This window comes from Artemia franciscana, chromosome 12, assembly GCF_032884065.1.
Source record: "Artemia franciscana chromosome 12, ASM3288406v1, whole genome shotgun sequence".
Classification (NCBI taxonomy): Eukaryota; Metazoa; Arthropoda; class Branchiopoda; order Anostraca; family Artemiidae; genus Artemia; species Artemia franciscana.
The window spans coordinates 32,815,401-32,831,807 of record NC_088874.1 but is presented as its reverse complement, the minus strand read 5'-3'; the positions used below and the strand labels follow the sequence as shown (position 1 = coordinate 32,831,807).

At 33.5% G+C, this 16,407-nt stretch overlaps 1 protein-coding gene across 1 annotated transcript in view; it reads left to right on the top strand.

Annotated features, from left to right (window-relative positions):
• Positions 1-16,407, top strand: part of LOC136034010 (zinc finger CCCH domain-containing protein 18-like) — a 55,730-nt gene that overhangs the window by 21,657 nt on the left and 17,666 nt on the right. Inside the window, exons 5-6 of the mRNA XM_065715057.1 lie at positions 6,182-6,361; positions 12,196-12,345. Of these exons, the coding sequence (XP_065571129.1) occupies positions 6,182-6,361; positions 12,196-12,345 (330 nt within the window). The remainder of the gene's footprint in view (positions 1-6,181; positions 6,362-12,195; positions 12,346-16,407) is intronic.

The following is a 16,407-nucleotide window of genomic DNA, read 5'->3' as shown; positions in this document are numbered from 1 at the left end:
TTTTTTTTTTTTAGGGGGAGGGTACAAATTTTTTTTAAGACATCAAAATGTGTTTAATTTCATTTTTGTTACGTTTTTGTGCATCGGACAAACATTTCGGGGAGAGGGGAGGTAGAATACAAAAATCCCTAAATACAAATATCTGAAGAAACAAGCCGAAGAAAATAATGAGAAATTTGCAAATCTTTCAAGATCGTGGCCTCTTATATCCACTATAAATGATACAATTTTACTATCCAACCCTTCAAAAAATTAATCCTGTTTAGTTAAAACAGGTTTTTAGAACACAAACATCTAAAAGATTTTTGTATTCTAGACTTTTTTGATAAATTCATTGTCTTACCGTAGTAATTAATTGAACTTGTGACCAAGTTCGTGACTATGTCGTGACCAAAGACCTTATGTTACTAAGCTCCTAACCTTGGTAAAAAATTACATTGTGATATTTCCTTTGTGAATACACTCTGCTCACGAAGAAAACACTCTGTCTCGACTAGAAATCCTAGTTGCGTCAGATTGATTGACACTTGAGTCCTGATTGATTGACTTTGATTGACATCAAAACAATTAAGTAAAGGAGTGCTTTCAAGTCCTTGTCCTCCAAACCTAAAATTTTGATATTTTTACAACCATTCAGTAATTTTGTACATTTTTGATGTAATTCGCCTGTTATTATGGTATATTTTTTAAGGTGATCCTCCGATCTCCCTTGAAACAGTCCATTCCTTTAGATTCATTACATTTCATTTGATTGGTCTATATTCATAGCTTGTGTCTTACTTGGCTCTTGAGATATTTTTTTATTCTTTCATAAATGGTAATTTTGAGCCTGCTCAATCTCGTCCAAGATATCAACTGCATGCTTCATCAGTTTCTCAGACAACTCTTTTGTCTACGTAGTACTGATACTTACAGTATCATCGGTGAACAATGCTACTGTCTTATTCCGGTGATTTTAGTCATGGCATTAGCCCTGGCACAGTAATATGGACTACAATGAAGCGTGTCATTGATAAACAACAGGAAAGAAATCAAGCCTTGAATAGATCCCTTAGGAACTGCGCAAACCACATGAAGAAGTCCGGATTGTATGGAATTTATTTTCACAAACTGTTACCGGATGCTAAGAAAGCTCTTTATAATACTTAGAGCTTTACCATGGTTTTCATCTATCTCAAATTTTATGATCAACTGTGTCAAAAGCCTTTATTACATCTTGTAAAAGAGTACCAACCCTGGAACTATTATTGGAATTTACTTTTATTTCAGTAATTATAACTTTTAATGCATCGTTTTTATTATTTGAAGACAATACTGATTACTATTCAACAGCTAATCTCTGTAAAAATTGATTAATCTAGAAACTTACCTTGCCGAAAAACGTTTGTAAATCATTAGCAGGTCGTCCTAGAATAGCGGGACAAGTCGTAAGGGAGGATTTAAAGGACATCGGAGGTTCTTGATAGGGTGTTGCAAGGGAAGCTTTGAATAAATTGTGATGAAGAAAGAGCGAGCGCCGCTGTGTCGGCCTCAGGCGGTTTGAAACTCCAGTCACTTTTATTATTAGAAGTTAGACCCCACAAAAACCGATGAAAAAATTTATTTTGGAAATTTAGAACTATTTTTCTTGTCTGACACGGTAAATCTTAGTTCAGCAAGGGGTTGCCTTCCTTAAATGAAGTTATATATCTTTAGGGGAACGATATTGGGGATTTTGAAAGTTGGTCTTCTGGGCATAAGCAAAATGAATTTAAAACTAGTTTCTAGTTAAGGAGATCTTTTATGAAAGTAAAGAGGCACTTGACGAAAAGACCAAGAAGCCCAATATTTGTCGTTGAATACGACGCTCTAAATATACAATAATATTACCTTTACAAAAATTTTCCAACGATGTATAAATATGTGGCATGGGTTCATGAAACAAAGCCAAATATATATCTCCTAAGGTACTTGAGAGATAACCAAAAACAAATATATATCTCGTAAGGTACTTGATAGATAACCAAAAACAAACTATTAGAAAGGTAAATAAGGGGCTTCGTAAGTCGCGGTATCTCAGGTAGCGTTTTTTTAGACAGTGCCACATTTTCATCAGTATTGCCATGTTGAACCATCGTATTAAAAGCAAAAATAATTAGTTGAATTTGACAAAAGTTTTCATTTGTGAAAACCCAAGCAATAACAATCAGTTGCATCTCAAAGACAACTACACCTCCTTATGCCTTTTGGTGCCACGTTTTTCTAGCTTATTTTTGTGCTGATTCTTTATCCACGCTTATTTTGTCTTTTAAATTTTGCGCCTTTTGCCACCAAAAACCAAACAACTGCATACAAAAGCTTCCAATATCCAGTTCAAACAGTCAGATTTGATTTTCACTGACCCTGGTACTTCAAAGTTTTTCTTTAGGTGTTTCACAATTATGAAGTTTTAAGGGCAGCATTACATTTTGGTCAGTGTTGCCACTTTGAATCGTGAAAATGGGTAAGCAAAACTAATTAAATAAATTTGACTAAGGTTTTCATTCATAAAAATTTAAACATTAACATTTAGTTGATTCCCAAAGAGGATTACGCGTTCAAGAAAGCTACACCTTCTTAAGCTGTTTGGTGATATGTATTTTGCTCATTTTTTGCTGATTTTAACCTTTTTTTTAAATAAGGTGCCGCTACTTACAAAAACTGCAAACCCCCTATACAGAGGTCTTTTCACTAAAAATTTAATTTACTTCTTAATCTGAAGTTTAATTGAATTTTCACTAAAAATAGAAATTATCATCGCGAATGAATTAAGATGAATATTCATGATTGTAGTAAGTCTTCTGAACTGAAGTTTCAACTTCCAATTTATTTACCATGATTGTACTAAATTTTTCTGATCTGAAGTTTATACTTCCAATTTATTAATGATGATTGTAGTAAATTATTCTGATTTGAAGTTTCAGCTTCCAATTCATTTATCATTATTGCAGTGTATTATTCTCGATTTAAAGTTCGATTTTTAATTTGGTGAGATTGCTTTTTGTTCCTTGCAATATTTCAGTGATTTCAAAAAGCTACTTTAAAAGTGAAAAGATTTTTTATCTTCAGGCGAATCAGGATTTTACAGTCAATCAAGTCAAAATCTTTTGAAAACATATATTGTTCTTTGTTGCTTGTTTTGCTCTTGACCTTTTGTTTATAGGTGGTATTAAATAAAAAAAAAAAGTTTTTTTTTCAACTGAAAGTAAGGAGCAACATTAAAACTTAAAACGAACAGAAATTATTACGTATTTGAAGGGAGTTAGCCCCTCCTCAACACCTCGTTCTTTACGCTAAAGTTGTTTAGTACTTTTAAAAAAGCGTCTTATTGTTCTAATTGAACGTCCCTTGTGTTTAAGGAGTCATTCTTAAAGAGTTGGGACAAAATTCAAACTTTAGCTTAAAGAGCGAGGTGTTGAGGAGGGGGCAACCCCCTTCATATGCTTAATAATTTCTGTTCGCTTTAAGTTTTAATGTTGCTCCTTGCTTTCAATTGAAAAACTTGTTTTCTTAATTTAATTTTTCTTATCGTTTTTTAAATAATACCAGGAAATCTGGCCCCACCTCCACGGTGAAACCCCCTACCCACGGATTCAATCAATCCCTGTGAAAATTTACCCCAGGTAATCACTCTTAACCACTCCGCGTTTAAAATTGAGACGGAAAAGAGAAAGCAAGACATATAAAAGAATTGTGTATAAGAATTCTGGCAAATTCCCGCTACGTTTTCTCCCTGGAAACTTCCCTCTCCATGGAAAATTCCTCCTCTGAAAACCCCTCAGCAGAAATTTTGTCCCCCCCCCCCCGTCCGAAAATGTATGCATGCATTCCAATAACTAATACTATGTGTAAACAATGGGCAAATTTTATAACCCAAAGGCCTTTCCCCTGAGGCCTGTGGCGGGGGAGGTCATGTTATACTCAAAGGCATAATTACTGGGCCTACCATCTATGATTGACAAAATAGTTATCTCAAAATTTTGATCTGGCGATTTTGGGAAAAAAGGGGTAAACTAGGGGGTCTAGCTGCCCTCCAATTTTTTTGTCACTAAAAAAGGGCACTGGAACCTTGAATTTCCGTTTGAATGAGCCCTCTTTCAATATTCTAGGACCACTGGGTCGATACGATCATCCCTTGTGGAAAAAAACAAACAAATAAATACGCATCGCTAATCTTTCTTCTGACAAAAAATACAAAATTCCACATTTTTGCAGATAGGAGCTTGAAACCTACACAGTAGGGTTCTCTGATACACTGAATCTGATTGTGTGATTTGTATTAAGATCACTTGACTTTAGAGGATGTTTTCCCCTTTTTTCGAAAATCAGGAAAATTTTCTCATGCTCATATCCTTTGATGGGTAAGGCTAAACTTAATGAAACTTATATATTTGAAATCAGCATAAAAAGCATTTCTTTTGGTATATCAATTGCTATCAAAATTCCGGTTTTTAAAGTTTCGGTTACTATTGAGCCGGGTCGCTATACATTTATATTTATATTTTTATATATTTATATATATACAACAGCCTTCCCTCTCTTTCTTGCGTAATTTCCAAAAAAATAGCATGAAAATAGGCTTCAATAGTATAAATTATTTCTTGTCTCTTGATAAAAAAAAAGAAGAAAGAAACAGAGCTTGTCCTCTCTTCTGAACTAAACACTATAACAGCAAAGTTCTTACTTTCATTACGCTCAGGCAATTTATATTTATTTGATTTTCAGAGTTGCTGTAGATTCAACAGCATCCTAATCCCCTTGCACTCAGGGCCGGACTTAAAGCTTTGACGTTTTTAGACTCAAGCGTTTTTCGTACTTCGTATTCATAACATAGCAGGAAGGATCGAATTTTCTTCAGAAAATAATCTTTATGATGACAATTTTCATTTTGTTGCAAAACAACATCATTTATGATAACAATTTGAGAATCAAATATTTTACGTTGGGGATAATAAGTAAATTAAGTAAACCAACAAGGTATTGGAAATGAGTTCCATTTGTACATTGCAACACATAAATACATGTACGCATTATATATTATTTTATAAGTAGGACTACTTGTCTTCAAAGCCAATTGATAAAGTATCGCTTTGTGCTTTTTTTTTCGTACGAAGGTGTCTATGATGTTATTGTACGACATCTCTTGAGTTAGACTTCCCTCAATAGTGACACGGGGTAATGATGTCAATCAGTCGTGGCTGATTGAAGATCTTAAGTAGTTTTTCAACCGACGAAGGGTGGAGGAGGATCTTTCTTCTGCGTGGTTTGTGGCAGACACGCTAAGAACCATCCTTAAGGCAATGTCGATGCTTGAATAGATGTCAATTGTATCAGAATGACGTAAAACCTTGCTAACGTCAGTTAGAGTCGTGTTTTTTTTCCTTCATCAGTATTTTGTACTAAGAAAGATTTCAAATGTAAGAATTCATCCACAATCATAGACCCAAGATTGCTGGGATTAAAACTTTATAGTTCACTTGCAGGCTTCGTGATTTCTAAGGTGTGAATTTGCTCGGCGGGGAGTGCACATGACATTTTAATGGTAAATCACATCAGTCCAGTTTTTGTTAATACAAAACTTGCTCAGTGATGATTTTTTGCGGCCCTAGGCCTGAGCCTGTTGGTGAATCCTGGCCTGTTTGCACTGACGCCTGGATATGTTGCTGATTATGCAGCTTTTTTTGTTGCTAAATGTTGCTGATTTTGTACCCTTTTTTTAAATTGTCATTATTTTGAATTGTGAACCGATTGTTTATCAGAAATAAGAAAAAAAATAACTCGAACCAAAAAAATCACGAAATCTATCCTAGACCCGACCTAGCCGTGCTGGTTAGCCTAGGCCCTACTTAAGCAATAGGGGTGTGGGGTTAGAGGGGGCTGGGATGCAGCTAAACTGAAAAAGATTCTTGTAATTTAAAAAAGTAAATTTTGTCAATCAGAAGGAGATATTAACTGCACTATTACCTAAAAAAGCGCGAAAAAGAATGTAAAACAATAAGATGAGCAAACCTAATGTTTGATATTGGGCTATATCAAGTCATTAGGGAACAGGTTGGGCTATAATGCGATTAAACAGAAAGTGAATGTAAAAATTGGTAGTCTTGCTAGAAGATTTCCTTTATTATGTTATTTTTAAAGTAACTTTATTATTTACTTTTTTCAGAGTGATTATTCAAGAAGAGGAAGAGGAAGAAGAAGACCGAGATCGATTACGTCGACCTCCCCCTCCCCCTCCAAACCCTTATGAGGATTATGACTTCAAACCGACTACAGGATTGGTAGAAATTGGGAGATACGAGGATCCTAGAAGATTTAGGCACAGAGGACATTATGATGGAGGAGGGTAAGTTGGGGTTGTATTTTGAGTTTTCAAATAAGCTAAGGTATTGTGTCTGTTATTCACGGGCTGCCATTTCACCAGCACTATCTTATCGCATTTCTTATGGGCTGTTTTTTGGGGCTACCAGTTAAGCCTCGGTACTGTTTCTGTTTAAGATAAAATAAGACAGATAAAACACAAAGAGAATAGAAACAGGTCAGTAACAAGTGACCTGTTTCTGCTTTCTGTTCAGTTACCAAAAAGAATGACAAGTCTGGTAAGTCTGGTAAGCAGCACGGCGGGAATTGGAAAAAAAAACACTTTAAACTGGGACTATTGATCTCAATTTAAAAAAGGGAACTAAGTGTAAACGTAATTTTTTGAATGGGCTTTTTAGCGTTTCTCTACGACTTTCCAGTGACCCGCTAGTTTTTGGGAGAATAAAAGAAGAAGAAGAAAAAAGTGAAAAGTAGACAGATTGGTGCTTGACCATTGTCTATTTGAATGTAAATATGCTGATGTCTGCACAGTATACCCTGCAATGTAAACTGTTAAAGTGCATCAAACACCGCAAAATGTCACTATCAGCTAAGAGTCTAGCTGACTATACCTGCACACATTTATTTCAACTCCTAAAATCAAAAGATTTACTGAAAGAAAATAGATAAGCAGCATGGCGGGAATTGGAAAAAAACACTTTAAACTGGGACTATTGATCTCAATTTAAAGAAAGGGAACTATGTGTAAACGTAATTTTTCGAATGGGTTTTTTAGCGTCTCTCCACGACTATCCAGTGACCCGCTAGTGTTTGGGAGAATAAAAGAAGAAGAAGAAAAATAAAATAAGAAGAAGAAAAAAGTGAAAAGTAGACAGATTGGTGCTTGACCATTGTCTATTTGAATGTAAATATGCTGATGTCTGCACAGTATACCCTGCAATGTAAACTGTTAAAGTGCACCAAACACCGCAAAATGTCACTATCAGCTAAGAGTCTAGCTGACTGTACCTGCACACATTTATTTCAACTCCTAGAATCAAAAGATTTACTGAAAGAAATCTGATCAGATTCAAGATAAATAAGAAGCAACCAATTCAGTAGTTCTGTTCATCTCACAGAGTTAATCAAAAGGAAAAGGGCTGCATAGTCTCGACTGAGAAGCCCGCGTTTACTGAAACAGAAGAAGAATGCTAAAATACGATTTTTTTATGATGGACTGTAAACCTTCAGGTAGGCGTTTTCGACCAGGGCAATTTCAGTGATGTACTTTTTATTTTTATCCAGCTCAAATTTCGAGAGGTTTTGGGCTTTTTTTTTCCAAAAATAAGGGAAATCTGTTTCTCTGCTCAATATTTACATTGAAATTTAACGCGGGTAATAGACATTCACGAACCAGCTTCAAATGATTTTTTGCATAGAATAATTTTTCCAAAAACACATTTTTTTCGATTACTATGGGCTGAGGTTTCCTATGCTGAAGCTACTGCTGCATCTATGATGTCTAAAATTCGTTCAATACGAGCTCTGATAAATCCCTAAAGCTAACTTTTCTAGTGTCTTGTACTATGAGCCCTCTCTACTTCTTTGCAAACTGCCTAACCTCACTAACTTTGTTCCAAGATCTATGTTAATGGTACTAACAGCCTCTTACTCTGTTTTGAACCAACTTTGAAGTAAATATTGTGCTCCAGGCTCTCAATCTCTGAAGGATACCTTGGAATTAGACTAGAGCTTCTTCTTAGCTGACAAAGCATTAGTTACAAGAGCTAGCTAAATAAATAAAAAATTAATAACCATTACTATATGTAAACACTGGTCCAAGTTTGTAATTTGAAGCCCCTCCCACGGGGACTGTGGGGGATTAAGTCGTCCCCAAAGACAAAGTTATTTGGTTTTTTGAATATGCTGAATAAAATGGCTATCTCAGAATTTTGATTTGGTGGCTTTGGGGAAAAATGAGCGTGGGAGGGAGCCTAAGTGCCTTTCAATTTTTGGTCACTTAAAAAGGGCACTAGAACTTTTGCTTTCCGTTAGAATGAGCCCTCTCGCGACATTCTGGGACCACTGGGTCTATGCGACCACTCCTGGAAAAAAAAAATAAAAAAATAAATACGCATCCCTGCGGTGTCTTCTGGCAAAAAATACAAAATTCCACATTTTTGTAGATACGAGCTTGAAACTTCTACAAGAGGTTTCTCTGATACGCTGAATCTGATGGTGTGATGTTCGTTAAGATTCTATGATTTTTAGGGGATGTTTCGCCCTATATTCTAAAATAAAGCAAATTTTCTCAGGCTCGTAGCTTTTGATGGGTAAGACTAAACTTGATGAAACTTATACTTAAAATCAATATTAAAATGCGATTCTTTTGATGTAACTATTGTTATAAAAATTCTCTTTTTTTAGAGTTTTGTTTACTATTGAGCCGTGTCGCTCCTTACTATAGTTCGTTACCACGGACTGTTTGATACCCTTTACAATATACAAAAAAAGCTAAGTCTCCAAAACTAATACGAGACCAAAAAATTTGCAAGCCCTAAAACTATTACCTAACTTTATATTATAAGCAAAGACACTTCTGCTATAATAACCAAAGCAGACAAAAGCAATTCACTAGTTGTCATATATACGACATATTATGACTATAAAATTCAGTCATATTTAAATGACCAAACCACACATGCAATTATAACCGGCGATCATGCTGATCAGTTTGTTTATAGAGTTATAAATAGGTTAAAAACCTAAACACAGAATCACTCAAGGTAGCCTTTTGTCCGAAATTTTATGAATTGCCAAAATAACAAAAACATGGTATTTTATTTAAAGCCTGTCGTCAAATAGAATTTCTGGATGAGTGGCTAATGAATTTTTAAAGTAAATTAATAAAATTTCCTAGAACGCCTTTCGCGCTTGATCAGAGCTTGAGTCTTCATCTGCATCCCACGTATCTAATTTTTGAATAGTTTGCTTGATAATGGTGATGATTTTAGACATTGATTATGATGGTTTTATGGATTTTTGCGATAGCCTAGCGTAAAGAGATATATTTAAATGAGATAAGATAAAAAAAACAAGTTTTTTAACTGAAAGTAAAGAGAAAGATTAAAACTTATAACAAACAAAAATGATTACGTATATGGGGGGGGATTGCCCCCTCCTCAATACCTCGATCTTTACTCTTAAGTTTGAGTTTTGTTTCACTTATTTAAGAACGACTACATAAGCCCCCGTTTCTAATATCGGAAAACAATTGGAAAAAATATAAAAGTCCTAAATAAGTAACTCGATAAATTTAGTAGAAGAACTTAAAAATGCAAATATATCAGGAAAACAATAATAAATAGCTTTAGAATTGTTTCTATGTATACAAGTATTGATGTTGTAATATCTTAGCAATAAATTAAAAACAAAATTATCATTTAATCGAACATATTTAATCATTGATCGAACATTTAACCTTGGTTAAACTTTGTAACAAGTATCATAGTCCTGGTAGAGCTTCGTTTAAGTAATTATTCTGCGACTGTTTTAATCTTTAATTTTAGTCTTAAATATTGTACTTTATTGCAAGTATTATTTTATTCATATAACTGCTTCGCTGAGGACGGTTCTTGGATATAGAGCCGAAATATTCATTTAAGGTTTTAATAAATATAACTGTCTTGGAAATTTCCTATTGTTTTGCATGTAGTCTGTTTTTATAATGTACAGGCAGTTGGATCTTTGTCGTTATTCTGTACTTATTTGTTATTTAAAGTTACTTGATTTGTACAGAAGGGTAAAGTGTATAATAAAAGGCTACTAATCCACGGTTGGTATCTGTTGGTCCATGGTCACCAGGGAATATCGAGTTCAACTCCCGTGCTAGCTGCAATTTTTAAAGAAATTGAGCGTTTTTTTTGGAAATTATGCAGTTTCAAGTAAACACTCTTTTTTCTAATGATTTTTGTTCTCTTTAAGCCTGATTTACATATTCAATTTAAGTTTTACTCGTTTTAAGATTTATTTATTCATTTTCAAGTAATCTTTTCTTTATCTGGAAAATACAAAATTGTATAATTTCTTTGGAAGGATGGTAACAGGTCAGTTAGTTGTTTTTTTTTTTTTTTTTTTTTTTTTTTTTTTTTTTTTTTTTTATGGGTAATTGTACCGAGCAAGCGGTTGCTGAGTATTGGTAGAGAACCTATTCGAATAGAATTTTTATTTGTTTTTAATTAACTTATTGGCTTGACTTTTAATTAACTTTAATGAACTCGGAGAAAGGACTCTGGTCAGTTTGGGCTGGAAATGTCGTACCAGGGCTGGAAAGCCTGGTGGGTCTCTGAGGAATCTTGGACTCTACTTTCATGCGGTTTTATGAAACAATTATCCTTCTTTAGTTTGATCTAAGAGTTACGAGAGGGTGTGTTTTCTTTGAAGGGACGATTCTGTCAAACCACCGGTCGTTAGTTATTGGGAGAAAAGTTATTTGAACGGAATCTCTAGTGCCTTTTAAGGACGGTGCCGCTCGTGCTGCGAGAACAACAGTTTGGCCCAAATTGGACGAAAAATTATGTTTAAATGACTAAGCTAGTATCGATTGTCGAAAACTCTTGGTGTCAGAAGATACAGACCCTCACGCATTTAGTCCTTTATATATATATTTAATACGGTTGTGGGCTACACAAACGAACATTAGAATCAGAATAATCGTTTCCCGTGTTTTATCATCTAAGCTAGTATAGATTGTCAAAAACGAGCTAGTATCGATTGTCAACTAAGCTAGTATCGATTGTCCGAAACGCTTGGTGTCATAAAAGAAAATACAGACCCTCACGCATTTGGTCCTTTATATATATATATATATATGTATATATATATATATATATATATATATATATATACATATATATATATATATATATATATATATATATTTAATAGGGTTGTAGGCTACACAAACGAACATTAGAATCAGAATCATCATTTCCCGAGTTTTGCCATCGAATTTTACCCGCTTTTTACCATAATTATACCTTTTTACAGCTCACTGCTTATTGTAAATTGAAAGTTGTACTCCGATTGCAACTATAAAAACTTTCAATTTCTTACTATTTTGCCAACCTTAAAACAGACTGTTGTTTTTGTAAACGTTAAATTTTCCTTTTTTCAAGTTTAAAATCAAAATTCGTTAGTTCGTGGAGCTTAAGTTAGGTATTTTAATTAGGTTTGTTAAATAATCAACCTACTTAAAATTTGCATAGATATTTAAGATTTAATTAGGCTATTTAAAAAAAAACGAAAGGAATATATTACATCAATATTGTAGCACTTCTATGAATATAACTAAGTAAACATAGATAAAAGAATCGTAAAAAGTCATGTAATGGCACAATGGGATTGATCTCTGCTTGATAATACGGGACTCGGAATTCGTCATTAGGCCCCGATTCTAAGGAAAGCGTCTCCATAATAATCCAAACAAGAAAAAAGGATTATAATGCATCTAAGTATGTTTGTTTATACTATTGACAAAAAGACAACTTCCCCCTCCTCCACCTTAAAAAAGCTAGTAATTCTTGGAAATTATTTATGTTAGGGTTAATAATTACTTTAAGGACATAGTGTCCTGCAATATGATTCACGAACATCTTTCACATAATTGGCCGTGGTATTATGGATATGGTGCATACAAAATTTGGGCAACAAGCTTGCTACTTGTCCCTGTAAAAAAGACCCAGTTACCAAAACGTCTGACACGACGCCCTATGCATCGGCAATGGCCCTGGAGGATTTTTATCCTTCCATTTATCTGTATGAAACGCCATGTCGTCTATATTTAAATTATCTATATAATTGTATTTTTATTTTAATTAGGTACAGAGGATACCGTCATCGAGGTGATATGCGGAATCGAGGATCAAGATATAGCCCAGGCAGGGATCGAAATCGTCGGGACAGATCTTATACCCCAAGAAAATCAGAAAGACGGCGAAGCTATTCATCAGGGTCCTCATACTCATCCTCGTAAGTATTGTACATTTTTTTTTGTTTGGATTCGTTGTGAAATATAGAAAACAGCGCCACCTTATTCATTAGCTTAATCTGATATTTATTCTATATCAACTAAAGCTAACAAAAGTCGGATTTCGCTTCAGCCGCCGATTTTCGCGTTCGACTTATTAATAAGATCCCGTCTTGTGCGGAGGTCTGTTTCGCCTCTTTTCAATCTCTACTAGCTAGGAATCTTTCTACTCTCCAGTGCAATCTGGACTGGAGAGGCCATGTTTCGCCTCTTTTATGCCTGTAGCAGCTTAATCGCATCTTATATCAACTAAGCCTAAATTCTGATGTGAGATTTGGGCTGCTTATTTCTAATGTGCAGCAGCAGCAGCTTAATCAGAGGATTTTTTTATTTATGAGATTCTGAAGATAGGCTCTGACAGAAGTTGAGCTTCGCTTCAGTGGCCGGTTTTCGCGTTGACTGATTAATGAGATCCCGTTTTGGTTGACTTTTGTATAAATCCTTAGCAGCCTGCTAAGGTGAACCTGCACAGGTGAACATTTGATTGGCTTGTGTTCAAATATGCTTTAGCGTTGGTTTATACGGTTTAGGGAAATAAACACGAAGAGGAAAAATAACAAAAAAAGAAAAACAGAAAAATGCAAATAGTTACATTAATTTTTTTTTATTCTTTACACTCAATTGAACTGGCAAATATATATTACTATTATTACCTATATATATATATATATATATATATATATATATATATATATATATATATATATATATATATATATATATATATATATATATATATATATATATAAAGTTGGAAGAATTTAATTATTAGTAGAGTAAGAAATAAAATATATTCTAACTTAAAAAATAGTAACACTAAATCATTATTTTATAATGCGAAGATTAAACAAGCAATTGCTAATCTAAAGAATGAATTTGTAATTGTGCCAGTGGATAAAGCTAATAATAATTTTGCCATAATTTGTCAGAAGCTGTATTGTGATATCTTAAAAAGGGAGTTATGCACAACTAATGTTTACGAAAAGGTAAATATAGAGGATGAGAATTTAATTGAAAAGACTGAAGAAATACTTTTTAAAAATTTTAATATTAAAATAAATGACAATGATAAAAAGTTCCCTTTCCTATATTGGACAGTAAAATTTCATAAGAATCCCCCTAAACCACGGTTTATTACTGGAGCAGCTAAATGTCCAGCCCGCACTGCTGCTACTGACCTCTCTTTAATTTTAAAGGAAATTGTAAATAAACTTAAAACCTATTGTTCCGGTATTAAAAAATTTTCGAATTTTAATCCATATTGGAGTGTTAATAATTCACTGCAGGTGATAGATTCTTTAACAATGGTTTCAGCTAAAAGAATTGAGTCTTTCGATTTTGCGACAATGTATACTAATTTATCACTTAATGTAGTGTTTGATAATTTAAAAACTGTTATCAAGAAATCTTTCCTCTTATCTAATAAAAGGTTCTTAAAAATAGACACTTATAATAAAAAAGCAATATGGACAAATTGCTTTAATACTACAGTTAACTTGAGATGTTACAGCTTGGATATGATTTTTGAGTTATTAGAATTTGTTTTATACAATACTTATATAAGATTTGGTGGTGATTTGTACTAGCAAATTGTGGGAATTCCCATGGGGGGGAATGCCAGCCCATTTATAGCTAACTTGTTTTTAAGTCAACTAGAATATAAATATATGATGGATAAGAATAATCCAATTAATTTAAAACATGTTTTGTCAAATAATAAAAGATATTTAGATGATATTTTGGTCTTAAATTATAAGGATTTCATTGATATTTCTAAAAATATATATCCATCAGAGCTTATTCTTGAACCTAGTCATGGCGCTGGTCATGAAGATCATTTCTTAGATTTAAATATTAATATTTGTGATAATAATAAGTTAAGTTTTAAAATGTATAATAAAACGGATTATTTTGATTTTGAAGTGATTAGTTTCCCATTCCCTGAAAGTAATATGCACTCAAATATCACATATTCAGCGTTTTTCTCACAGTTACTTCGTTATGCAAGGATTTGTAGTAATTTTATTGATTTTAAAAATAGATGTAAAATCTTAAGCCAAAAATTGATATCAAGAGGTTTTTCTGCAAATAAATTAACTTGGCAACTTAAAATATTTTGTTTTCACTATAACGAACTTTTAAATAAATATCAAAAGAATTATCTAGAAATACTTAAAGAAATTTTCAACTAATTTCGGAGGTTGTTGCAGCGCCATTTATTTTGAATTGTGTTTCTAATTGAGCGGATTTTTTTTTTTTAAATAGCCACATGGTAAAGATGAATTCTATAATTGTTTAGTTCATTCAGGTTTTTTGCAATGTGTTAATATTTGTGATTGGGTAAAATTTATTATATTTAGTTTACCTATTGTTGCTAAAAAGAGGGATATATTAACAGGATAAGCTTGTTTTGGTGTTACTTGGTTGTTTTACATTTGCTGTTTTTTTTTTCTTTCATAGGCATGTATTTTGGGGGTGATACCTGACACGGGGATGCCATGGATATTCTGTGGTAGCCACAACACTTGGCTGGGTAGAGAATTTAAAGTGGCGAAACCCTATATAGCCAGTGTATTTTCCTGATGAGCCCTTGTGTTGGGTTGTTGCCTCTGAATTATTTGTCTTTATTATTTTTTCTATTGTTTGGTAAATGACGACTTATACTTATTGACGACATGACTGCCTGTCCATGGATTATTCTTTATGGTTGATTGTGTATGGCTATGCTGTTTAACCTATGTGATTGTATGGATGAGTAGGGTTAAGGCCTCATTCAAGTGCTGGTCTATATTAATCACTAATTTAGGAAAACAGTCTTCCTTTTCTCCTTCTGTCTCTTTTTTTTTCTTTTTTTTTTGTGTGTGTTTGTGCTGTTGCATTGGTGATTTCTCTTTTCATGATATATATATATATATATATATATATATATATATATATATATATATATATATATATATAAAAGAAGAATAAGCAGAAAAATTAACAGAATAATAAAAAAGAAATCTTTTTTCTTCTTCTTTTTTTGCTTTGTTTGCTCAGAAGGTAAAACACTAAATAGCGGAATACTTCTTTTTCTCCGCTTAAGGTCAATCAGTAAAATGTTCTCAAAGTAATTTGCTTCTCCGAAGTTTTTTCTTTAGTAAAAAAGTTGAGAACATAACCCAAATCGGTGGGTATGTATCAATGTGAAATTGATGGACATTGCAGCCTTCACCCTGCTACAGCTTTATCCCTGATGAATGGGGCAATCTGTATATTATATGTTGTTTCAAAAGTGCGTAATCTATTTGCTTTTTAGTTTTATTTATTGAAATGGGCCTTGAATATTGCACCCGTAATTTTTATCCCTAACCCTAATCTTCAACTCTGCTATAAAGTAAACTCTGCGGAAGGTTAGTTGAAGTGGACTAAAAACAAATTTGCTTTGCCAATCGTTCTAAAATTGAAAGCTGACCTTGAAGATGTGCATGGTTCAAATAAAAAATTTTGGATGATTTGTCCCCTTATCACATGGATGTCTGGTACCAAGTTTTTAGATGGTTGTTTTTGGGTTACTTCAGCATCAGCTACAATTTTTTTGGATCCATTTTTATGAGACGCTATCCTATATTAGTCGTTTTTTAGATAGAATAAATCAAAACTTTAGGTCCAAAGATGACCCTGTCCGAAAATTCCAACACCTTATGACCATGCTTGGTAGTCCAAGCGAGGACGTTCCATCGTTCAATTATAATTTGGCTAAGAGATGAACGGAGCTTGAGAATGAGGAGATCGGGAGTCTTATGGGACATCTTTGAGCAGCTCAAGAAATGCAGAATTGGAGTTTCAGTGAAATTTCTCCCCGCACCAAGCTCCGAGTTTACGAAACCATGGTAGTCTTTGTTCTTCTACGAAGTCATCTTACTATGGGTGTAAAACCTGCTCCCTCTATGCAGCAGAAGCTTCAAATTTCTAGAAAATCTCTAAGAATTTTCTCTAGGAAAATTTCTAGAAAATCTAAAATT